Genomic DNA, 26968 nt, shown 5'->3' on the forward strand with positions numbered 1-26968 from the left:
CTGCTTGCCCTGATATATTCAGCAAGTCATATTTGTAGGATACACATTTAAATTAGATCGTTTAACAAAAGTTAATAATAAATATGCATGAATTATTGAGTTTCCTCAGATCAGACATTTAAAAATGGTTCAGTAAAATATCCTTTCTGCATTTTTTGAATAACTTGTCCAGCAATGTGAATTAAAGTTACATTTAAAAATCTGCGAGAACTTCTGTTTTATCAAATAGATGACAGCACCATACTTAAAAACGAAAAGGTTTCTTTACCGGAATTTTTAATATATAACAAATAAAATTAAATAATAATAATTATTTATTATTATTAGTTATGATTCCTCACGGTCTATCGCGCTGGCTCTTTTGACACTTAACTGTAGTGTGTGGCGCTTACCCATATATTTTGGGTAATTGTGAAAACATCCTGACATTCCTGCAGTTTTCTAAAACTCTGGCAGCAGGTTTTCCAGATATGCAATTTTTCTAACACCTTCTGCACAATAATTTATAATTATTAAAGAAAAACAATGGGGCCAGACAGATTGAAGAATGCGATAGCTGTCAGCTGCACGTTTTGTAGCTATGAGCCGCGCTTCTATTGCATTTTCCTGCAATTTTCGATCGATACTTAACAGTTTTGTATCAAACGCACTTGTACAACGAATGGGTGCAAATGCCATTGCATTATGGAGTTTTCAGAAAATAGAAGGTCGTTATAACAAAATACATTTGTTATTTCAGATTCCATTTTTATAAAACGGAAATTCATTCAAATACATTAACTATATTGTATTATACTATATCACTATTGATTTTTTTTTTAATTTCGTTTAATTTCATTTCCATTAACACAAATCCAGTCGAACACCACGATAAGTGAAATTAGTATGTTGCTTTTTAATTTTTATTTATTCGTGAAATTTTCATTTTCAAAGTTGTTGGAATAAATGTATTGTATAAATACAACGTACATACAATGTACATCCACCAATAGAACTTTTGATTTGGTAATTTTTAAGATCATTAATATTTCACAGCAATGATAAAAAAATATAAAATAACCCATCAGGTTTGACAAATGTCAATAGTATATTAAGCAACATGTTTGATGAACGCCATTTTGATTTGGCACGAGCAGAGGGCAACGGGGTTAAGTTGTACTTTAAAATTAAAGGGTACGACTCTAAAACAACCAGTTGTGCACTGACCAGGTATGCGCAAATGTTAATTCATTAAATACAGTCGAGAGCCGTGTGTTTAGTAAGGGGTTTTCGGTAGATATTTGAAACACTATTGGTATTTTGATGTTTGTCAGTGCTGAAAGTTCCTATGAAGCGTTAAATTAAAAAAATATAGTGCTTCCTAATCTAAAACGCACACCTCTGCTACTCTCGTGCTCAAACAAACTCGTGATTAAAGCATCTCTTATAAAGCTTGTTCTATAATATACGATTAACTGTATTCTACAACAAATTCTCGGCTTCCATTAGAATTAGCTTTGTTAAGGTCTGTGGATTGTTTCTACTCTAATACTATTTTATAATTAAACTATTCACAAAAGTGTTACTTGAAGAAATAGACAAAAACATTCAAATAATCATCATCATAAAAACGATTATTAGATAAATCATTAGAATTTAATCGACTTAATCAAAATGTGAATCACCATTTGATACAATTAGTATCGGAATTAAAACAGACACTGTAGTACTAACATCATAGTACTACAGTTACTAAAACTAAACATAAAAAGAGGAATCAGACAAGGGGATTGGATAACATTAAAAACAGCCTAAGCTTAGATCTAGAATGGGACGATTCAGAGGACAATTTGCAACAGCTACTTCACCTTTTTAATCAAGAAGCTAAGCGATTAAACATGATAGTGAACATCAACAAGACTAAATGCACATCATATGACCCGATAAGATGACAATTAGAAATTGTTGCGAAAATCGTTAAACGAGTCAATTAATTTACGTACCTGGTGCAAACGATGGATATTTAAAAATTACAAGAATAGCTGAAGCTTCTTTTATTTCTGGACGCCTAAAAGATATGGAGGAACAAATATCTAAACACTGAGAGCAGAGCCAGGATATATAAAAGCGCCTTTAAATAAAGGACCTTTATTAACCTATGCAGCAGAGACAAGATCAGAGACTACCAAGTTAATGAAATGAAAACTGTAAGACTATACGACAGAGTAACAATTGAAGAGAATAATAATAAAGTGGAAACCAACAAAATGGATAAGAATTAGAAGAAAATTCTGGAATAAAAACGTAAACAGAATGAACGATGACAGAAAATTGGCAAAAAACAATATACTAGTCCAAAGAAAACCCAGAAGACCACCTTCCATATAAGAAACTATCTTGAAAGATGACGAAGAAGCTCTGAAACCGCACTCGCATTCATTTTATTGTGGTTTTCTGATCACCGTTTTTGATCGTTTTATTTTAGATTGCTTTAGCGTATTACATTAAGTGATGTTGGAGTTGGTTGTTTATATAACAACAAAACAACAAAATACTCTGTATCGCAGTAATGAGCGCCGTGTTTGGTTCCATGTCATAACTAACTAACTATTCAAATTTCTGATTGCGCGAAGCCTATCTGACGTTAATTTTGTAAGCGGAAATGTCATAAATCTTTTCGAAAAAAAACCGCTTAAGCAACTATACGTAGCAAAAGTAAACATTATGTAAAATCTTGGAAAAACATGCATGTCAATACAGCAAGGGACGAACCTATGTCTGTATTTGTTTGCTTTTCCACGCAAGTCGCAAAATCTAAATAAAGTACATTCGTAATTATTTACGGATGCACCGCAATACGAGAAATTCGTTTCCCATTGCACCTTCTCCGAAAAACGTGATCGAATAATGTCCAGCGCGCATGCGTCGCGACACCACGTTGTCGCGAAGAGTTCAAATAGGACCCCAAGGGAATTAGCTTCGAAGAAATTCTGTCTTGCGAAATATCTCGCGTTTCTCGGGGAATTGCGCGTGGGCGGCAACACTGCGCGACGCCCGTCGTCTACGGACGCCCGACTGTATCGCAGAAAATAAACATTAGTCAGTAACGTTCCGACACTGCAGAGTAGCGCGCGATGGTGTTGTCCGTGTCGCGTTTCGCCATTTGACAGTGGATTAACATATTCCAGTGTTTAGCGTGTTTCCTGGCGATATCGGTAGTGTTTTGATGTATTGCGTCAACGGAACCAGTATTTATGACAAAGTAAGGCCCGTTTATCTTACACATTTTTCTGGAAACTTCCCAAAAAGTGCAAAAATTGGGGTTACGTCGTCGATTAATGTTGGAATTCCAACGAATTGTTTATCATCGCACATGAACCAATACGTTAATAAATATTCCGTAATTTTTATTAATATGTCGTAGCTCATGAAGAAATATTTTTCCAATTTTTTAAAGACGATATTGCGGATTTTTTTTTTCTTTAAAAACATAAGTATACTTTTGGGATTTAAGTATAGCATTTGAAAATATATAAATCTTTCGTTTATAAACTACTCAGAAACAGTCGCAAGACTATATTAATTAATATTCCATACTGCACAATTCGCATTGACAATAATTTGTGCATCCGTCTAACTAAATGCAAAGCGCTTAACACAGACTAATGAAGATTTTTTTTCTGATAAAGAAAAAAAGTTTTATTATAGCTATTTTATTTCCATGGCCGTTATGTAGATCTCCGGTATATTTCTGCATCCTACCTACGCATAGAATAAAAAGAGTAATTCCAAAAGATATTTTCCATTATCACAGAATAGTAATGTCGCCCGTAATGTTCACTATATATGGGAAATTTTGTGGTTTGTAAGATATGAGAAATCTTTCTATGTGCAATCGTTCCTGCATATCTGATAACCTGAAAGTACACTTTGACATGAGTCCCCAATGTCATGGCGGCAAATTCGAAAAATTCAATCTCAAAGTTACGGTTAAATAAAAAGAACAATAGAACAATATTACTTGAAAGGAGCGTTAAGAATAACATTACATAACATTACATATTTGAAACCATAGGACTACTGAGGCAGACAATGCATAAAATCTATGTTATACTATTTTTTGAAATATATAAGGTATGACGTTAAGTAAGATTAATTAATTAGAAAAAAGAATTTTATAACCATATTTCTCTAAAAGTATCGGATAAAAAAATTGAAAGTTATATATAGGTATTTTGTGTATTCCATTTTCCGCTAACTACTACGACCGTTGTGCAATCAAATCAAATCAAAATCAGAAAATCAAATAAGTAATAATAATATTATACAATAACATTCATATCGCGTTTTCTTTTTTTCATAACCAAAGTAATGGTAGCGCCGACCCAACTGACTGAAGCGAGATAAATTGAATGACACACTTCGTATACAGCTGGCCTCCTAGGATCATCATACTTATATGAGACTGGAAAACTGGCGAAATAAAGGCCTAAAGTTAACCCATCTTCTGGATTAACAATTGTAGTTACATCTAAGAACAAGCAAACCGAATGTTGAAAATTAGGGATTTTATGCAAATTTGTACAAACCAAAAACAAACGAAAATCCTTTTCGAATTTTTAAAATTTTCTCGCTGATAGAATGAGGGACACACTGAATCTCCTAATAAGGGCAACAAGGTACGCTGTTGGAGAAATGGTACTAGAACTTTGAAAAAAAAAAAAGTAAATCGGCTAAGAGAACATGTTAGAAATTGTTTTCGAGTTCCTGAAATGGGCACCAGGGGGCGTAATAAATAATAATGGTAGTTGGAGTTGTGGTTATTTTAAATTAAAACCTTTTATTTCAATGTTTTGTTGCTTATTGCCTTGCCGGCATTTGGAATTTTCTGCCATAATCAAAAAAAAAATTACGTCACTAGATAGTCAAACAATGTCCTAACAATCCCGTGAAAACCGTATCCTAAATATTTGTATTCTATCCTAAAGTATGAATGAAAAAACGTAGAAAGAAAAAAAGGTTGAATTTTGAAAACCATTTCTACTTTACGGATTGTTATTAACGCAAATTTGTTATTTAGAATGCAAAATGGTATTTAGAAACTTAAATAAAATGTCGTTTCTTCTTCTCACCTTTTTAAAACACCTTCGAAAAAGATATAAATTGTAAAAAATTTCAATTTGTCTCAGTTTTTAAGCAGTACTACTTCTAACCACGGGTTAATAAAAGAAAATTTTGTAAAAACTGGGTCTTAAAAATCAATATAGAAGATAAGTCCTTGGTGGCCATTTTAGAAATTTCCAAATAATTTCAAACATTTTTTCTAGGATTACTTACTGGTATACTCGATAAAATTATTCCCATTTTCAGACAAAAAAACAAAAAGTAATGCCTTGCAAGTATTTTTTCGTATTTTTGCATTCTGTTCCTGATAAGACATTTTTCCAATTTTTGTTTGTCAATTGACTTCAAGTTCAAGTAATGTAAGCATTTCGGCAGCTGTGATCACCTTGAAGTACTCAGTGAGTTTATTTGCCGAGGAATTTTGAAATTTCAGGATTAAGGAGTTTTTTTTGAGTTTTTGTCAATTATCAATTATAAAAAATTCGATCTGCAAACCATATATAAAATATCAATGTAGGCATCTTAAAATATTTAAGCGACAACATTAGGATAATACAAAGTTTTGCCATAATCACGTGATCACATAGCGGGAAATTTAATTCTTACACCATATGAGTGCCTTACAAATATCATCTGACATCGATTTTGTTCATACGTTTGTTAATACCAGCTTGCATTTTTTTCAAATCATCTTATTTGTACCTTAAACGGTGTCCGTAATGATGGTAGCATTAACCCAAATTGCCCTTGAAGGCTTTAGATAACTGAAAATGTAATAAATAACCCATTCGTCCACGGTCGAGTTACACAAGTAAGAAGAAGTATAAGTATGGGATCGGTATTTACCCAACTATTTGCTGTTGTTATCATTTTTACACCTCAAATATTGATAGCGGGCGAGACGGTTTGAAAAGAATTCGAACGAACTTTCCGTTAATCGTTCGCATGTCTAAATTCCCATAATTTTTCCTAAAAAAAAAAGAAAGTTTATTTGGGATTTTTTTATTTGATTAGGTTCTTTCCCAATTCACCAATAAAAGTATAGTTTATTTTTGATAGCCACAGAGAAAATTCTGAAGCAATAAATATCGAGAACACACGCCCACTTTTTTTTTATCAGAAGTTAATTCATACCTTGATACCTTAGCGTCTGATATGGGATAGAAACTGCTTTTAAGCCTAAAAAAATGAATTATGGGCATGGAAATACCCATAATTCGTAAAAACAGTCCCGATTTCTGACTTCCCTCATATTTTTGAAAAACATTTCAATAGCAAACAAAAAATTCTGGAGAGATTGCTGTTTTTGTTTTTGAAAAAGTTTTTTTTTGTACGTGTAAAGTTTTCGTTAAATTTTAATGCTTTATTAACTATATAATTTTCATTTATCCTGTTGAAAATATACGGTACAGTTTCCTTCATTTTGTGAGTATGCTTTCTATAGTAGAGCTATTGATAAATTTCTTACAAAACGCATTTGAATTGATCGATATCTTCGTAGCGTCCCGCGGTACATGCTGCATGCTTTTACTTCTATATTATAAGCCGTCGCGGACCGTTTTAAATAAAATAAAACCTCTTTCAGTCTCTCGACAGCTCTTCCAAATATGGCTAGCGACTTATTTACAAACTTTCCGAAAGAACACCGAATCCGAGCGAACAATAGCTCATTTGGATGCTGTGTGGCACAGACCATATGTGCACGAAGTGACTTTTGCGTTTGTTGTTCCTGTTGGTATGCACGAAAAATAGATGGTCGGTCAATAATTTTACAGTTCTTGTAAAAAATGCCCTTCGCCAACCAAACGCATATTCGACGGATGTTTAGGATCAGCAATTCCAATGGGTTCCCTTATAGTTTTGCCATCATAATGAAACAACGAACGAGAATTTATTTCATATTATGAAACCAGTCACGAATTAGATAGTATCAGGCATTTAAGTGCATTTCACTGTTGCAACTAGACTGGAGCAATAAAAAAAAATTTAATGGACGAAACGTTGTTGTCTCTTTATAAAGAAACAAATTTGCAGAGATTGATTGTTACAGAAACAACACGAATGACTCACACTCCTAAAGTTTCTATTGTATTGTCTTTCCATAAAACAGTGACGATTTCTACGTTTTGGTCGACTCTGATAGCGATTTTGAATAACTTCTTTTATGATGTAAACACTCTCCAGAAAACGCTAAAAGTGTATTCTTCTAAAATCTTTCAAAACCTTTGCAATATGAATTCCGTAATAGAATATGATGCTAGATGCTCCACATTTATTTTTCACCATTTCGATTCCAGTAACAACATGGCAGTGTTCATAATAATAATAATAATAATAATAATAATAATAATAAGTTTATTTATCAATCAATATAAGCCACAATGTCAGGACTACAATATAAAAATAAAATAAAACAAAAGATTATTTAGCAGAAGTAAATAGACTAAAATATCACCAAAGAAATACTTACTAAAAGGATGTCTTTATTTTTAACTTACACAACGTTTTTGACAGTTATATCACTACCCGTTATCAAGTGTAAACTTTTAGTTTATACTTGGTAACGGGTAGTAATACAACTGTCCGAAACGTTGTGTAAGTTAAAAATAAAGACAATGGAAGTTCGACATCCTTTTAGTATTTCTACTGAATCAGTGTCTACCGCCTTCAAGCAAACGAAATAAATACTTCTTGTCCTTGAGAATTAAACTTATAGGTCTTATATAATTATGGAAAGTAAAAAGTGTTAATGAAAGATATAGAATCCCTTCCTAAATTATTGGAAAAGTCAAAAGGGTAATGAAAAATCGAACGGTAACAAATTGAATGAAAACTAAAATGAAAATGAAACATTGGTTTGTCATGATCAGGTACAGTGTAGTGTAGTTCTGGATACGTTTTCTTTGTTATGTGTTTTTATTGACACATTCGAGAATTTATTTTTTTCGTCGTACTTTTTAAGCTAGCTATATTTTTTCATTAGTTATGAGATTAATTTTTGTTATAATAATTATAAATATATAATAATAATTTCATTCTCTCCGTTTAAGATAATTAGTCATTTTGTAGTTATAAAGATCGCGAAACAGTCAACAAATAGTATTTTTTTATAATAACAATTATAACATTATTTTTTTGCTTCTTATTCTATATTCCAATATATAAAACATATAGTTTTAATTTGTAATTTATTTTTTATCCACAGAAATAAATTTCTATTTCATAAAGGACAAACTTTAGTAAATATGGAATTTGAAATGGCAAAATATATACAGGGACATAAAAAAATCTTACCAAGTTGTTTTTCCAATATTTTCTAACAAATTTTTTGTCAGGTAAGTCAAAGAAAATTGTATCATGACCCTGTATCAGTAGCTTTATATACATTTTATAGTGCTTGTACTTGAACTTGTTGAAGTTTAAGCAGAGCATTAGCAAATTGGAAAAAGAACGTACGTCGGAAAAGCATCTACAAAATAATTATTTAACGATAAAATAGTTTCGCGTTTATTGAACTTACCAGCTACCACTTATGAATTGGGACATTGTTGCCAACGAAGGTTAACGATAAACAATAAACCGTTTCGTATCAATCTATATTTACTTGCGAGCTCACTGGTGCATTGATCAATAAATAATTGACACCCTTAAAATAGCCGTATGAAAAATTAGCGCCATCGCGTTTAGTATTGTTAATCAGTTATCAGCATGGCGAATTTGGCAAGGAAATATTTCTCGTTGTTAAGAGGGTCGCAGCTGGCAGCGCATTTATAAAATTTTTAATTTGTAAAGTGTTTCAGGAAATTGTACGTATTAATTGTAAAATTTGGTATTGCCCGGTGTGGAATTTTCATGCAGACATGATGCAGCAACCAGCAGAATGGTTATATAACAGTAACCCTGAATATACAGTAAAGTCGTTCATTTATATAATCTATTTAATACTCACCTTATTTTAAAAAATACATTTTTGTTACTAACTATATTGTTTTGGTAAACCAGAGTTGAAATTTTGATTAGTTCTTTTATTTTCAATTAAGCCATTAAATAACTATTTAGTTACGCGAAATCAAGTAAAGGTATCCTCTTGAAATAGTAAATAAACCTAAAATAGTTATTTAAAAACTAGGACGAAGTAGTTAGTTGTTCACTAATCCTAATAATACCTTGTTTAATGCAGTTTAATTTGTTCTTTGTCTTCCGATGTCAAAAATGAAGAATACACAAATTTGTTATATTTAGTAACAACGCAAAAATATTTTTGAGCAAACAGAGCATTAAATCTATTATTTATTAAATTTAAAATTTTAATGTATCACTTTTATTTTATATTCACTGTTTTTGGATTTTTTATTATTTTCTCCCAATAAGATCGCAAAGAACATATAAGGTCCAGATTCGGTTTAGGAATCATATTATATAACGATTTTTTTATATATAAAAATGAATTATTAAACTCAACAACTTTTTACTGTTAATTCTAAACTTTGAGTTAGACTTCATATTATAGTTAGTAAGAGAGTTAAATACAAATGACTCTATTATATGATTACATTGCAAGAGGTATTATAAGCCCAAGTTTTTCACGTAGATTCCAATTGACATTGATGTATTAAAGGTAATGTCGCTCTAAAGGCACAGAAATTGGAGTTTTAATGAGCTTAAAGTATTCATTCGTAATTTACATCGAAGGTGCATAGTGAGTCAACCCGAGTCAGCAGGGTATCCTGTAAATATGTTTACATAAAATGTTTATCATTTGAATTTATGCAACATGTTTTAAAACATTTTTTCGAAAAAGTTAGAAAAAAGGGAGTAGTTTGCGATACTCTTGCGCCACCCTGTATATACCCCTTGCTGGCCCACTCTGGATAAGTCGGGGAATCCAACCTCCCTTATTCTATTATTCTTATTCTAAACTATTTTTATTTAATTCCTTTTATTTAACACAAAAATTAGTATTAATGTTTAAATTTTGACAATGCTGTTAACTATCTTTCTCGACTCCGTACCCTGAAATGCCCAATAATGCCCGGATCATGCGTGGGGAAAGACGTCGCCTTCATTACCCATCGTCTCGAGCTGCTTCAGACATTTCCAGTCCTTTAGTGACGGGTTTGGGAACGATCGGATTTTAGTGGATCGGATGAGTGGAAAAAAAATGGCGTTTATCAAAATTGTTCCAACTATATAATTCATATAACTATAAAATACATTTTTCATTGTACGCATATTCACTTTTTATTCAGTCTGTGTGTCAAGTACATACGTGAACTATAACATAAGGTAAAATATGCCTTCAAAAGGTTGAAAATTCGTGCATTCGTTTCGAGCTTTCGTCGATCATAGTCCTGAAATTGTGCGGAAAATTGTCGACCCAATTTCTGAGAGAAAATGTTCAAGCGCCGGAAAAGCCATTCTCTGCGACGCGGCGTTCAGAGATGACAGAAGTAATTATCAAGAATTTCGCGGAAGAAATTTTAAGGTCGTCCTTTAAAATCGGTCCAATATGTTTAATCAAAATTCCTATAACCGCCGCTTTCCGTTTAAAAATTTGTAGGACCACCTACATCGATAATCAAATTGCGTCCTTTGGCACAACAATTGTATTTCCGTCATTAACCGCGAATGAAATTGCGTCTTGTCAACTTTCGGGTAATCAATTTGCATATCGTTTCATAGAAGATTCCAAACAAGCGGTGAAATTATGGCCGTCTGCCCTTGATGATCTTCCGGGGAAGTCATTATTTTATATCGTCGAATGGTTGTCTTGATGAGACTCGGGTCAAGACCTTTCCCGTTCTTACTCTGGGTCTACTTAATATCATTTAGTACTATATTATTACAGACAATAAAACCGACTATCGTCGGTTAATTTATTTAGTTTGAAATAAGGTTTTAAAAAAAAATAAACAATGTATTTAAGTAGCTTATTTGGATTATTATTGGATTCTTGTTCTCAGGAAATCTTTGTTTTGTGCGTGCAGTTTTATTATTTATTTATGATTGATTAACAAAACTTTCGCTGTCAATAATGACCAATTGACATTCAATTGACATTTTACAAACCACGATGCATTTATAGAGGATGTATCAGGTCAAGACAGCAGCACCTTGATCAACAGAAGAACAAACTAGCAAGTACTTAGTTTTCGCTAGTGGGTGTTGAATTTTTAAAGTAATTGGTGATGTTTATTTCTATTTCTAAAAGATATCAAATTTAAACTATGCTAAAATCCCCGTTACGCAATTAGTTTTCTACTTAACCATGACGTTTAAACATTATTTTCGTGAGTCCTATTAACGCTTTATTGTATTAATTTAATGTGTATCTTAAAGTGTGTGTTTTTTTGTTATCTTGTGTTGAAAACATAAATAAAATAAAAATGAAACAAATGTTCCCAACGTCTTTGGCCATATTTCTCAACTTAAATACCTACATTGTACATCCTGTTTTTTAAACGGGATCGCTCTGGCAAAATGTTTACGTTATTTTTTTGCCTATCAGATTTCGCATGAGAAATTTTCGGTTTATGACCGTCAAGTCTGGCATTTCTAAGACGTCAGCCACATCGTGTAAACTTCTTGGTAATGTTTATCCATTAAAAAATTGTATATACAATGTTCACGATTAAATGAATCGATCAATTTATAATTCAGTTGAATATTTTGTGAAATACATCAACTTCATGGAGTACTAGTTGCGTCTGCTTTGTGCAAAGCATAATTATCACATTTTTTCGACGATATCCTTTAAAGGTGGAAATTTGAAGAGAAAGATGGAGGAATAAAATTTCTCGCAAAATCCAAAGATTTTTGCCGTTTTCGCAAGGCGTTGGGCACTACTTTCTTTTTTCATATGTGAAACGATATGTCTGAAATTTCATAAAGACTACTTTAATAACTGAAAAACTAGATCGAAACACACGTTCTCAAATTCAAAATTCATATAAGTGAACGGACAAATTGTCCAAAATTTTTTATTTATACTTGGTGTCCTTATTTTGAATAAAACATTTTAAAATTCCGACACTTTTTACACAGAAAGGGAGCTCTACTCGGGATAAGGCACACAAAGACGCATTTGTTGTTTTGGAAAAAGTATCAACTTCAGCTAAAATATGGGGGCAAATTTTTCTCAAGTCTCGAACTTGCACTACCCACCCACTAACATGATAAGATACTAAGTTTCAAAATGGAGCTTAGATAGTTTAGTAACTCTACTTAAGTTTTATTTGATTATCTTATATCACCTTTAATACACTCTATTTTTATTTTCGAGGCACCTTATTTTCTGTGTATGCTTATTCCTTAATACCTAAGCCTGGTCGACTTTTTGTGAACGGACGACAAAATTCCGGAAAACGCAGGTCGTTTCTTATTTTTGAAAGCACGTTTGGAAAAAAAGAACCACATCTACCCTCACAGATGCAATGACAGTGCACCTCGAATTCAACAATCCACCCACGTACTTTTCTCGGACCGTTCACGCCGAGATTTGAATACGTAAAGATTAAAAGACATAAAACGTGGGAGACATATAATGGTGGGTTGCTATAGGAAACACCAGTAGAATAATGGGTGGCAGTAGGAGGGTGTTTCGAACTTTGCTGGTCCATTTTTAATTTCTTAGACTCGAAATACATTTGCCTTTTATTATTTTTGTTCGACTTTTTGTCGAGGTTGATTGCTTACGATAGATTATTTTTATTGCTATACAGTGAGCTCCAAAACCAGGGTCAACGAATTTTTGAAGTGAAATTGTACCTAATACTTAACTTAAATTTAATTGACTTAAAATTTAAAGTTCTATTTCTTTCTTTTCGAGTAATTGTTAATAACCAAAGTTTATACTTATTAAGCGTATAAAATTTGCAAAAAGTATTTTTAGGTTCGACTTTGCCGTGTCACTTTCTTTCCAAATTAATTAGTTTTGCTTCTCAAGAACAATGAGCGATCTAATGCAGCGGATTAGACGTGAACACAAATATTACGCAAGAAACTTTTGCAACTGTTCCAACAAGCGCCCCTCCCGTCTATTTGAAATTTTCAGGGTTTTCCCTTGGCATTTGTTACGCAGACAGCTAGATACTATTTTGCCGTCAAAAAGTAGTATATGTACTCAGTATTATTGGCCCCCCGAGAGTTTACTTCTCATTAAATACTCAACAGAATGTTACTGCGCTGAATAATTTCTTAACGATATACAGACAAACAAACAACTTATCCGAATCTTATGAAACAGGTGATATATTAAAAAAAAAAAAAAAACAAAAGTCTGTGAATTGAAATTATTTGAAATTATCAAATAAATGTTCTTTATAAGTTGTAACATTTTTATATTTAGTTTTGGTTAGCTATTATTAGAGTAACTCATTAAGACTCCTCATGCTTCTGTTGAAAATTCTTTGAGTTCGTTTATGAAGCGTTACAGCTGCATTTTTAACCGGAGATAACATAACTAGTTTGAAAATGTATTTAAGGTCCAAACAATTCAATTCAGCTCTATATAGCTTGGAGCAAATATCGATAAAGCAATAAAGTTGAAAACTGAAATTAGATATTTTGGAAACTGTTCAATATAATGCCAGTGTTTATTATTTAATTATTATTTATTAACAATGCAGAACTTTGGTTTTCAATAATGAGCAATTGACATTTTACAAACCACAGGTCAAATGAAGTTTAAACTACGCAAAAATGATTAATGTTTAGGAGCTATAACTTCAATACGCAATTATTTTTTTAATTAACTATGGCGTTTAAGCATGGCTGTGTAAACTTTTTTTTAAATATTTTAAGTATTCCTAAAAGCCTTTTTGTGCATGTTAAACTTTTGTTATAACATTACCCTTGAAATTTTTTGTTGTTAGTGTTCTAATCAATTCATTTTTGTATAGAATTTTGTAATCAGGTATTTTAAATAGCAAAAATGAATAATGTTTAGGAGCTACAACATCAATACGCAATTATTTTTTTAATCAACTATGGCGTTTAAGCATTTGTCGGCCATGGCTGTGTAAACTGTTTTTTAAATATTTTAAGTATTCTTAAAAGCCTTTTTGTGCATGTTAAAATTTTGTTATAACATTACCCTTGAAATTCTTTATTGTTAGTGTTCTAATCAATTCATTTTTGTATTGAATTTTGTAATCATCAGGTATTTTAAATAGTTTCCAAATTATCTACAAATACCTGATTTTAACATTACACTCTGTATCTTTTATTAATGCCAACCTTTGGAGTGCACCAGCTAAATATAACGCAAAAAAAACGCTCTTAATGTACGGCGCTTTACAAAACCAGACATAAAAAATAATAAACAAAAATCGAAAAATAAGAAGCGTTTGTTTCAGATGAATCGCCTGAGTGACACCGCAGATATACAAGATGGCGAATCGGACACGGAAGATCCCGAACAGCTGCTAAACGAGTGGCTCGGGGAACTCGACAATTTGACGGGGGTGAGCTTAGAATTAAATAGTTTATTGATTTTATAATTTATTTATTCAGACTTCCAATAATTGTAACTGCTCATTATATGAATGAATAAAATTTAATAAATTAAAATAAATTAAAAATAAATTCAAAAATTTCATCTACACTTTTGGTGTTCATTGCTATAATTTTTATAAATTCTGTTTGTTTTATTGAATTTGTTATTTTATATTATATTTAATTATTGAAAATACATTGTAGGGGATTTAAAATCGAGCACTGTTTAAGCAATGTCAATGCGATTAGTTTACAACTTTATGCGTCGACATGTTAATTACATGGGCAATAAAGGTGACACGCGTTATGATATCCACATATCAAGGATTTCTTGTTAATTAACTATTATTATTACACTATTCTGTAATACTAATGTTATAACGAATATTATTAAGACAACAATAATGCACTTTGCTGCTGCGCTCGTTTTTGTGTGTGTCCTTTTCAAAAGTTAGTTATTTTTTCAACACATTATAATAAAAAATTACTTTTCATTTTCTTAGAAATTGCATAGTTTCTGTTCTCGATCAATATTTAAAAAAGTTTTAATGTATTTGTATTTTATTCGATATATGTATGATCGTTAGCGTGGTTTGTAAAGCCGTGAAAGTAAGCTTAGCACAAAGTTCACCAAAACGAATGAGTTAGTCATGGCCTCTTTCATTTTGCACCATTACTAATTTGCGTATATCGATGGTATCCCTTTAATTTCTCCGTAAACAATGCGTCCACATTCTAGGTCATCGACGAGGATTTTTTCTTGAATTAGAATATTTTATATATGCAGCTACTGCTAATTTTTCCTTTTGAATGGTAAAAGCTCTGATTTTTCTAATATGTGTGCAGAGTTCGTTATGTACTGTGTGTGTGTGTGTTTGTCAAAAAGTAAGCAACAAGTTTTTAATCAGAATTTCAATGTTTTCTATGACAGAGTTCGAATCGTAAAAATGCTAAAAAAAAATTTGAAGTTCAAGCAAATAACCCAGCTCTAGTTGACTGCAATGTAGTCTTTCTCGGGTTAACAAGTAATCAATTTATGATGGGTTTTACAAAGTAGCAACAAAAACTTAAGTTTTAGAAAGTCGGTGTAGTAGAAACGAGTTTCAATAATGAATGTATACACAACAACAATGTTGGAGACAAAAACCATACAGAAATATCAATTTCAACATATTTCGATATATATCTGGATCTACTTAAAGATTTATTTCATAGATAGTTAGCAATTAAGTGTATTAACGGAGTATTTTCTTGAGCAAAAAACAATGTCATCTACAATTGTAAGTACAATCTTCCAAGTTCCTTTCAAGTTTTATTTGTTGTTGCATTTGTGATAACATTATGTTCATTAATCAGACCTACGCAGAATTCAGCATTTAAAAATACCCAAAACATAGCGTCCAACAAAGCGGAATCAGCCATTAAATATTTATGTTCAGTAAGGTATTCTTTATTGCGAATTTAATTATTTAAAAACCGGAAGCTAAAGTGTCGCCAACCATTTACCACGCCACTAGAATATTAATGTATATAGGCACGATGGTTGTTTTTTTTTGGGATCTGCATTGCTAAATATTCGGCGTAATTTTTGCCACTAATATTGAAAGAGTGAAGTAACCAAATCCCTCATTAATAATCCCGAATTTGTGGGTTGCTTTTGTGCCAAAAACAATGAGTCGGCATCTGAGGGGTTTGTCGGACACCGCAACCCCAATAGCGAATTTGACGGAGCCGAATGCGATTAGCCGTGGACGTGTACAAATGAAGGCACAACTTTCGCTGTAGAAATCGCTTATTCGATTTGACATATCGTGCCTATACATTGTTCATATTGATTACCGGAGATATAAACCAATCCATTTTAGTTTTGCTGCGCGATGTCAAGTTTGTCAAGAGAAAATAAAGTATGGATGGTATACTTCTTGAGTAAATCGAATTATTCATTGTCGGTAAAATGGGACAATGAAAACAATATGAAAATGTCACTTGCTCTATGTTTTGAATTTAGATGTTCAACGTCATTCACGACGTAAAAACAATTTTAGTGAAAAAGTAAAATTTGGAATTATTTTTCATTTAATTAAACTCATACCAATATGTAATAAATATAAAAATTTTAAAATGCAACAAACAAAAATGCCCTAGATTTCAGAAAATTGTGCAATCATACATACAGTCATCAGAATGGTGAGGGCGAAACAAAATATAAATCGACGAACTTAAAGCTAAAAAAAGTATAATTTTGAGAGGCATATCCACTTTACGGGTTGTTATTAGTGTCTAATTTTTTATTTAGAATGCCAAATGATATTTAAAATACAAATAAAATTTCGTTAGTAGCTAAATGAGTTTGTGATATCCTGGAAAACCATTTTTATATGCTATAAACCCATAAAAGAGCAAATTTTTGCAAATATTATTTATATTATTATGTCCTATTACTACTATTTAAAAACTTCTGGATTGCGTCGGCTGTCGTTGAGTTGAATTTGCTAACGTTTCGCCAATCATCCCGTTGACTTAGCAAGTTCGACTCAACAACAGTCGCAGGAGGAATTCAGAAGTTTTGTAAATAATATTACAGTAAGTAGCCTGCGGAAGTTTCTTTGAAAAATTATGTCCAATTACTATTTGAAATACCGTTTGTATAAGGATCATAAAATTTAAGAAAAGCGTTAACGCTTGCTTATTCATATCTACTTTTTTATATCATTATAATGACCTTTATTATTATCTCATTGTGTCAGTATTTAATTTTTTTTTTCTCTAAAACATTTGTGATACCTAAGCATTGGCGAAGAGTCTGTTGCAATGGATTAATCAAGTTAAGGTATAAAAATCGTGGTAGCTTAAATTCTCTCTTTTGACACCATCGACCCGAATTTATCTTCTGGACTAAACCTAAATGGTCGTGAACATTCACTTTGACACCCTATTATATCTTTATGATGAAGGAATTTACGACACACTTTTATATGAGCTTTTGGTCGTAAACGAAACATCATATTTAGGGATAGCTCGTATACTTGTATTTAACCGGTTAATGCGATATGGCAATAAAGGCCTCGAGTTTAGATATCATCCAGACCACACGAGCGGATTCTGCCGAGTTGTCAGGTCCTCATTACAATATGTATACACACAAAAGCGCTTTAATTGCAAAATGCACTTACAATTATTGTTTATGCCAAGGACTGAAGCGTCATTACATGGGGACCTTTTATACCTAACATTTGCGATTAACATACACATTGTTGCGAATAAATAGAATTACCTTAGCAATTTATAAATATTATCCCAAAGTTGGTGGTTACAATAGATACTGTTCTCGGACAATTTCTAAAAAGTGCATCGAACGTTTGATAACGGGTAATTCCAAGTTTTACAATCATATCGGTCGATTAATCGAAACACGTTACGTTTTATGCAATTCGATAGCGTTATGCGGATTACTTGGAAACTAAATTAACGATTACCGTGTTCCCCTAAAGTGTTTAAAAATCTTTGCTTACAATCATTGCCTTTTGTTGTAGCATTTCGTATTTCAAACCTTGCTTGATTGATTGCCTGCCCGAAGTTGTAGCGGGTTTCGTTGTTATTATGTTTAAGAATTTGCTTAGAGCTTTTCAGTTTTATTGCCTTTGGCGTATTGAAAACAGCTTCCTATCGGGTACCCTCAATTAAGTGAATTTGAACGAGATGACCGCTGAAATTGAAAAACAGAACCGTAGCGATGTTGTAGAGTGAAACTTTAAGAGCGACCAGTGATAGCCAAAAAGAGACATAGTGCTCTCACAGACCGGTTGCAACACAACCAGCACAATCAGACATGGAAGATAAACCAAGGACCGACAAAGATCGATTTATTTTATACCGTCGTCGCTTGGTATTGTCATTAGTGCGTGAGACACGCATGTACTAGGCGTGTTACGGTTTGGGGTGTCATGACAGTTGGAAATAAGTCTCGTCTAATTTTTTTTTGGAAAAAAACATAAACACTGTAAGACAATGTCATGCAAGGTCACCAGACTTATCACTGACTGTGGGATATGATAGATATAATGTTGAATCGGTTGTTATATCTTATACTGGATGTACAAGGTTTACGTCATAAGGTAAGATGCCACGAAGAGTTACATTAGAGAACTATTTCATTTTTAAGAATTCCTGTGAAATCAATAAATTTGTTTCCAAAAAATAATAAAATATAAGTATTGACATTCACTGGAATTGCAATGCCACCCAGTATTTTTTAAAAAGTATCTGTCGAAAATGATAAATAAAAAACACTCAATTAAGTTCTATATGAAACGCCCAAAGTCTTTCACCTCTTCCTCTATGCATGTAAATGTTGGGCCTTTTCAATTCTCTCTTTTGTTTTTTATTTTTGGGATTGGCCAACGTAGGAGTACCGTCAAGCACACATTAAGCCCTTGCCATTTAATACGAGTACCTGATAAGTATATTTGAGTCAATATTTGTTTGATAATTTTCATTATAATTATAATGCACTACATTACCAACCAAAAATGAAAAATGTTGCGGTTGTATATTTTTATTTACTATTCCAAATAAATCGGATCGCTTCCACAAAATGAGACAAATAGCATATTTCATTTTTCTAAAAGCAGTTTCGATTCGCTGTCGTCTCATTCTCCTGCTGACACTACGCTGCGTAAAATTTATTCTGGAAGGAGATTTTAAAAATGGAATCTGCCAGACCCATTATTCTTCGTCGCAGGACTTTATGTAATAACTGTTTTTACATGAACACGTACCCCTCAGTTGAATTTATATTATCACTTAGGCCGGGTAGAGCAATATGGGATTCACTATATAACGCGTGACATCGAACGGGTATAAGAATAAGTAGCTGTAATTTTATGGGATTCAAACTTTATTTTTACTCTACAAAAAAAACAGAACCCTCCCACATAAAATAAATAAAAAATTTAGGTTGTTTGAAAAATTGACTCGCAAGTTGCGACGAGTCTACACTAAACATTCTGTCTTATTTTATTTTTTTTACGACCCTAGCAAAATCAAACTCTTCACTTTTAACCAAAAACGACAACTTTCTGCTTTGACGATTGAACAGTACTTCAATGTCTAGAACGTGCAACGAACCTTCATTCTTGCCGTATTTCGTCACTTTATACCCGACCAATTCGTAAGTGGTTGTACCCAATTCATCCTCCAAAATCCGATAACAGTCTTCCCTAAATACCGCAGGAAATTGTGAAGTTTCGATAAGCTCTTCCACGGCTTCTGTCAGAAGCGCTCTGAAGTTCGAATCACTGTCGAACAATTCCAGAGCGAACGGCGTTTTATCCACAAACACGAATTTTATAAACTCTTCTTTGTCGTTTAACAATTTAATAAAAAACTCTTTGCTTCCGCATTGCTGTAGTCTTTGAAGCGCACCTTGTAACTTAATCTCGGGCATTATGTAGCTCACCGATTTCAAATAATCGTCAAAAGACATTTGAATGTCGTCCGCCGCTATTTGGAGTTTTTCCAATTCTTCCTTGAGATGATTGTGGTAATATTTCATGAAGAACGAAAATTTACGTTGCCTGAATGCACTGTCAGTGGTCAAGGAAAGAAATAGTAGCACATCGTGCGCAGGTACGTGATATCTTATCAGTTGAAAGTCTACTAATAGAGCTTCTATCGGTTGAGTGGAATCACCTATGTATTTATACATCACGTTTTTGGCCCACATGTCTCCTTTGCACACCACGTTACGAAACTTCGTTTGGTGTTTCATCAAATTTAGAGCTTTGTCTACTAGAATCCGAAATTTTTGTCTAAGCGCGTCCACCGAAAGCCCCGACGGTGCTACTTTCGCCAGTAATGCATCTAAAGCTTTTACTCCACCTTTGACCCAGGCGTAACCCAAAAATCCATCCTCACGTCTTACTAACGGTTCTTGTATTAACTTCTCGTCGCCAGAAAATAGTCTGTACTCGTAGCCTAACTCTGCAGACTTGTATTCCTCGAAAGCTAGGCATCCGGCATGGTATTTCGCTAGAGTTTTCAATATCAAGCAGATGTGATCTTCGTCTAATAGATTCAAACTTGGTTTTCTTGGCATATGGTAGTTTTTCAATGAGAGGTCTTCAAAAACCATTATATCGTCCAGCTTACCCAAGAGATATTGAGGCACGAAATCTATAGTATATCCAGGTAGGGTTCCTTTGAGATTTGGCAAAAGCGTCTCGTAGAAATATATTTCCCTAGCCCAACCGTCCATGGATTTTAAATATTCTCCTTGTTGTTGGTGTCCGTAAGGAAAGCGCTTCAAGAAGAATCGATGATTGATTTTCTCGCCGTCGATATCCACTTCCGTTTCTAGTAACACATGTTCACCCAAGAAGCCGTTTACTTCGTCAAAATAATTCGACGTTTTGAAACTTATCACTCGAAAATTTTCACTATTTATGTAATTTTTAACGATAGTGTAACAATCTTCTAGCGCTAGTACGTCCGACGTCATGATCGCGCGTTCAATAACGGTATAATGGCTGTAATAAATATTTTATTTAAATAGCGTTTATCTCCAGTCGTACGATAAGAGAGTAATTTCGGGTGCTCAACGTTATTTTTATCTATTCAAGCAGCACAATCAATTTTTCGGGTAATGCTAGACCTGTTTTGCAAATGAGATTAAGTCTTCCTGTGATTAAAGTCTTTCATCGTAATACTCCACTATTGTGTTGTTTCTACCAAGTTATCTAATGACTGAACTGATTACCAACACGAACTGCATAATTTTGTTTTTGAGGAATTTTGATTTGATATAAGACCAACTTCATAAATTGCGTATTGTGTTATTTGAAAAGTGAAACTTTGCATAATGTAGATGTTGATATACGTCCAAAATAATCTTGGACATTATCCAGTGAAAAGTTCGCATCGATGTACCAAACGCCTTGCATATTAAACGAACCATCGCAACTATTTATCTAGTCTTCTCCACTCTTCTGTGTCCGTTGTCCTGTTCATTCATATGAATCCATGCTTCCTCAAATCATCCTCTCATGTCATTTGAGGTTTTGCTCTAGTTTTCTTATTTCCCCAAGCAAGTTTTTAATAGTTGTGTTCCATCTATCGTCTTTTTTATATCTTCATTGACATTTCCATTGATCTCTATGCTTTTGCTTACTTTAGCCATTTTTGACTTTGTGATTGTCCATGTTTGCGATCCATAGATGAACACAAGGAATACGTACTTCGGTTTATAGCTATTGTGAAGCTCAAATTGCTGAATGCCTTATGTTATGTCGTTCTATTTTTTCTTGTGCAATTTTGACTGTGATGTTTTCACCTGTGTTAATTGGTGTAGTTCATATTGAGACCTACATTTGTAACCGCTGTCAACCGTTCAGGCAGCTCTTCTTTTTTATCAGTTATCTAGGTGATATCATCCGCGTATCTTAGGCTGTTCAAGTGTTGTCCACCTATTTTTATACCTTTTTCTTTCCAGTCTATTTTTTAAAAAACATCCTCTAGCGTCTGGTTAAAAACTTGTTAAAATTGTGTCGGTGAGTGACACCTCTTCCTATGCTTTTGGGTTTTGTTCCATCATGAATTTTGAAATACGTTTGCTAAAAGGTCCGTGTATTCTGCTATTAACTAAAGAGTTTTTCATAGCCCAGTGTTCAGCATTTTCTAAATCAATAAACACAATATATAATGGATGTCATATTCGTTCGCTCGTTCGTTTTGTAAGGAGTTTATAATTTACATTCAAGAGTGGAACGTGTTGATAGTTTTGGAAGAGATTCTTTGAGTTGTCTAGGATTTGTTGTAGGTGATGTTTGACGTCTTCACATTTGTAAAAACGGAATAAATGTTGTTCTAGTACATTCCAAATTAACTTAATTTTTTGTAAGTCAAATTAATAGAATAGTGAGCATATTAAAAAATAAATGAGTTAAAATGAGATTCCGATTTATTTAAATTAGTTATTGTACTGCAGTTAGACGTTAATATTTTAACCACGTATTCTTTGACCCAAAATAAGGATTAAAGTTCATATAAACTAGGGTCCAAAAGGTCTTAGTTTTTAACATACAGGGTATAAATTTTGAAGGGGTGATGGCGATTTTTGTAAATATTTTCGAAACACGTAAATATCTTTAAATAAAATTTGGTACAGTTTTGGAAATTTATTTACAAATTATTTTTTTTATTTTAATGTTTACAATCGAGGTGCAGCTAATCATTAGTAAGCCTTGGAAGTTAATGACACGTTCCATTTGTTTGTGTTGCTGGGTAAATAAAAATTAATTGTCAATTATTCGACGGCTTTCAATTTTATTCATTGTTGGTAAAAATAGTTTTTACTTGGATTGTTGTTATAAATCTTTTTATTAACGAAAGACAAATCAAACTATCAACTGGAAACCTCACTATTCTAATAAAAATTATAAACTTTAAATATTAAAAAAGGTTGATTGTTGATGAAAAATAAGCTATTTAAATCTGATGGAGTTTTTTTCAAATAGAAAATTAGCACATGTATTGTTTGTAATTATTTTGCCCGCAAATTTATCTTAGACTGAAAGTTAGTTTTTTAAAAGTTGCTATTTTATCCAAAAGCTGTTTTTTTACCAAAATAAAGAGTGTTGAATAATTTCAGATTATATCCCCAATATTCGCGCAGTTACTTGAAAAATTTTCCCCCTACACGCATAATCGCCACTCCATTGCAATTGTGTAGTGCCCTCATAAAAGGCATTGATCTTCTCCGGAACTCGAAGAGCTTAAAACGAGTTGTATTTCTTTGCGGACATCTTTTTGGGGGAGACGATTTCAATAGGTTTCAATTAAAAAAGGGGGATTATATGCTTGTTTGTATTCAGCTTTTCAAGTCGGGATTGCACTTTTATTTCCTTAAAGTGGTGTGTCTGAGTATTTCCATAGACGCACAAAAACCGCTTGTCTGAATTTATTGAAAAAACACAAGGAATTTTTTATTGGAAGAAAAAACGGCAACCGTGCATTAAACGGTATCTGGAAAAAGTGCATTATCTATTTGTGCGGCAGCTAAAAGAACAATGGTCCTTTGAGGGTCTAGAGGCGAATATTACTTCGGTCAGTGCAGCGAAACATCTTGAACCGTCTGACCCTTTGGCCTCGAGGAGAATCGATCGAGTCCCCTGCACTCGGCTGGATTTTGTTTTAGTTATTGGTGTTGTTTTGGAGGGCATAGATTTTTTGTAAAAAATATTTCAACGATCAAGTGGAAAAACGATGAGGTTCCTTCTGTCTCGTCAAATGTTGGAAAATATATAATATCATTTTCATACTAATGTCTCAATATTTATCCAGTTATTGCAATAACATTTATTCAATCGTGTTTCGGGATCATTTTTCTGTATATTTTCAAGCTTGAAAAAAATTTATATAAAATTATTCCGGAATATCGCCTGTTTAAAGTTAGCAAGTTAAATAATCAAGAACAAATTTTTATTGTTCTTGGCACTTCATAAATATATTTTTTTTAATCATTTTTTATCAATTTTATTACCTAGACCCCTGACTTTTAATTCCCTTAGTTTCAATATCACTTTTAATAAATATTAATTAAATTTTTCATTTTGTATTTGCTGCTGAAGTCAAAATGACTTGCGAAAAGTACTTATAAATATGCACTAAATGTTCTAAAAGTTATTGATTGGACGAAAACTGTTGCACCGTTAGTTAAGAAAGTTTTTTCGACGTCTTAGCAAAAGGTTTCATTATTTCATATAATAAAATTTAAAGATAATATGGATCGTCATCTACACTGGACCCTTGATTTGCTTGATATTTAAATCCACATATTTGATTTCCACGATATTTTGATCTATCGACAGCTCCTGTTGAAGATTTCCTAGTCCTATTAGGCTCCAAAACATTTTTTCAGGTTTTTAAAAGGCGTTTTAAAGACAAATAACCTAAGCTCGTAACAAAACACGTTGCACCAAGGCAATAAGGAATTGCTGTCGTCTTCGCAACAACCTTTTTCAGCCAACATTGTAAACTAAATTTCAGCAGGCTGCAGTAAACCGAAGATCGTAAACACTTTAGAAACGTGAGGTTCCCATATGTGCGACGCCAATGTACCGGAAAGCCGCTTAAACAGCTTTAAAGTTCCACTTTGTAACTTATTTTAATTTTAGTTACAATTGACATGCCATTGTATAGTTAAGTAGAGCAAACCCTTCTGGCATTTTGCTTCAGATTGCAGACATTCACCCGACTACACAAGAAAAATATAACTCAATATCAGCTGTTAGAAAAACTTCTCCTGAAAAGTTTTGCTCTTTCATAATTTTAAGTTAACTCGGTTAATTCGCCACAAAATGTCAGCAAACTTGCTTAAATTTATACCTGAGCTTACCGAACCGAATCATCGTCTTTAGTTCGCAAGCGAAAGCTCAGCCAAAGCAGTAAGAAACGAAAATTTATGATAACTGAGGAATTCCGATCGTCGGAATTGTCGGATGTTCAAGAAAAGTGACAGATTAACGCGATTTATTAGCGATCGGTTCATTAAGTTTCGCCGGATTGAACTACTCGATGTAGTTCCAAACTTTTCCAACTTCCTCAATAATGCGCTTCCGGTTTTGGCATTCACGGTTTTTCCCTAAAGGTCTGTTTTCGCCATACAAATGGAAATCGACGAATGGGGACCATAAAGAGTGGATGTCGTTGGGCGATTAGGGAGTTTTGGCTTGCTGCGGCTGCGAAAAAGTTTTGATGAAATGTTAAAGGTAAATATAAATGTGGGTATAGATATTGAGATAGGTATTTGTAAAACTTGTATTGTCAATATTTGGTTTGAAAAATGATGTCGCAGAAGATTTCAGAAGAACAAAAGGACAAGTTTTAAGTACGTATTAGATGCCATGGTAACACCGGAACTTTTTTTACTAAAGTGAAAAACCTTCTAACAATTGTAAGGCTATTCCACTCACTAGACATCACAAAACTATTTTAAACGCTTCCCAAATCGCAAAATTAGCAACAGCAAACAACCAACGAACAAACAATGATGAATGGAACCAGATAAACGCTATAGAAAAAAACGGGATAGACCTCCTGGTAGATTGTTGATTTTCCGTGTCTGAATTTTGCCATGATTTTGCCAAAGTTTAACTTTCGACCGAAAAAGGAAATTTGTGAAAACTGGTCGCGAGGTTCCGATTTTCCCACAACAATGCCGAGTATACAAGCGCACTCGTACGTATACATGCCTACCATTATTATACAGCGCCGTTATCGTGTATCAGCGCTTGGCTATCTTGTCGAATAAATCGGCGTGCAGCGGCAACAATAGCTATAGTAGCGATAAGCATCCAAAGTGGTCGAGCCAATTAAAAATGGCGAGTGGCGCCAACCGAACTGGCATTTCAATTTGTTACTACTTTAGGGTTGAAATTATTATTTAATATGCGATTTAGGAGCGATATAGTTTTCATTATCGTTTTTATTACGTTGAAAGGAGATGTGATAAACTAACGAATTGGGTTGCTAAAAAGCCAATGTTAGTGATAAGATCACACTAATTTTTGGAAGGGCTCAATGAAACACTGAAATCTTTTCAGCTTTCATGTGGATGTTTCGGCCATTTATTAAGCAGGAAAACGTAGATGAATAAATGTCCTAAAAAATTTCCACTTTTGTGTAAAAAAAAAGTGTGAATGTAGAGTATAATAAACCTGTTTTTTTTGCTTTAATGACATTGAAAAAGAATTGGACTGATATGGCTTTTACTTGATGAAAATCCATTTAACACAGATTTATGACAATTGTTTCGGCAACACGGTGTTGCCGAAACAGCTGTCATAAATCATTAAAAAGTGTGAAAATCTGAACATTTTTTGTACTAAGTTAATTGTATTACATTGAAAAAGCTTTCGATACCAGGTGACCTACGAAATATACTTGAGGGGATGATTCCAGAGACAAGGTGGCTCATTAAGTCACCTCGCGATGAACGAAACAATTAAAAGACTTCAAAAAACTCCACGACGCAACTCTGACGTGAATTTGAACAGTTCTGTGAGAATAACAGCTTATGATATCTTAAGCTTCAACTTTGTAACACTATCATCGTACAAGTGCCATCCTTCAAGGATGTCCAAATAACAAGGATCAAGAACATCAACGAAGAAATCAGATTTCAAAATATTACGGCGTCCGCCATGAAGAAGTTTCTAGCAACCGAAATAAAAGGTCTACGAAAAGAAAACACTGAGAAGAAGATCAAGTCACAGATGGCCAGGATTAAGAATGAAAACATCAGCGATAAGTACAAGATTGAAACAGTTAGCGCATGGGTCCAAAGGAGGAGGGCAGAGAGAATGAAGACCGA

General features: G+C 33.1%; 2 protein-coding genes across 2 annotated transcripts in view; one reads left to right on the forward strand and one right to left on the reverse strand.

The window, feature by feature from the left end:
- Positions 1-3099: 3099 nt before the first annotated feature.
- LOC132696787 (ras-associated and pleckstrin homology domains-containing protein 1) overlaps positions 3100-26968 on the forward strand; it is a 93569-nt gene continuing 69700 nt past the window's right edge. The window contains exons 1-2 of the mRNA XM_060661813.1: positions 3100-3241; positions 14460-14567. Of these exons, the coding sequence (XP_060517796.1) occupies positions 3206-3241; positions 14460-14567 (144 nt within the window). The 5' untranslated portion in view covers positions 3100-3205. The remainder of the gene's footprint in view (positions 3242-14459; positions 14568-26968) is intronic.
- Positions 19147-21097, reverse strand: LOC132696206 (uncharacterized). Its single transcript, XM_060660916.1, has one exon. It carries the CDS (start codon positions 21095-21097, stop codon positions 19610-19612), a length of 1488 nt encoding a protein of 495 aa, XP_060516899.1. The 3' UTR covers positions 19147-19609.

Source organism: Cylas formicarius, unplaced genomic scaffold (genome assembly GCF_029955315.1).
Source record: "Cylas formicarius isolate icCylForm1 unplaced genomic scaffold, icCylForm1.1 PGA_scaffold_1__22_contigs__length_36826433, whole genome shotgun sequence".
Classification (NCBI taxonomy): domain Eukaryota; kingdom Metazoa; phylum Arthropoda; class Insecta; order Coleoptera; family Brentidae; genus Cylas; species Cylas formicarius.

Excerpts from the sequence above, each read along its gene's own strand:
- LOC132696206 (XM_060660916.1), bottom strand. The coding sequence starts at position 21,097 with ATGACGTCGGACGTACTAGCGCTAGAAGATTGTTACACTATCGTTAAA.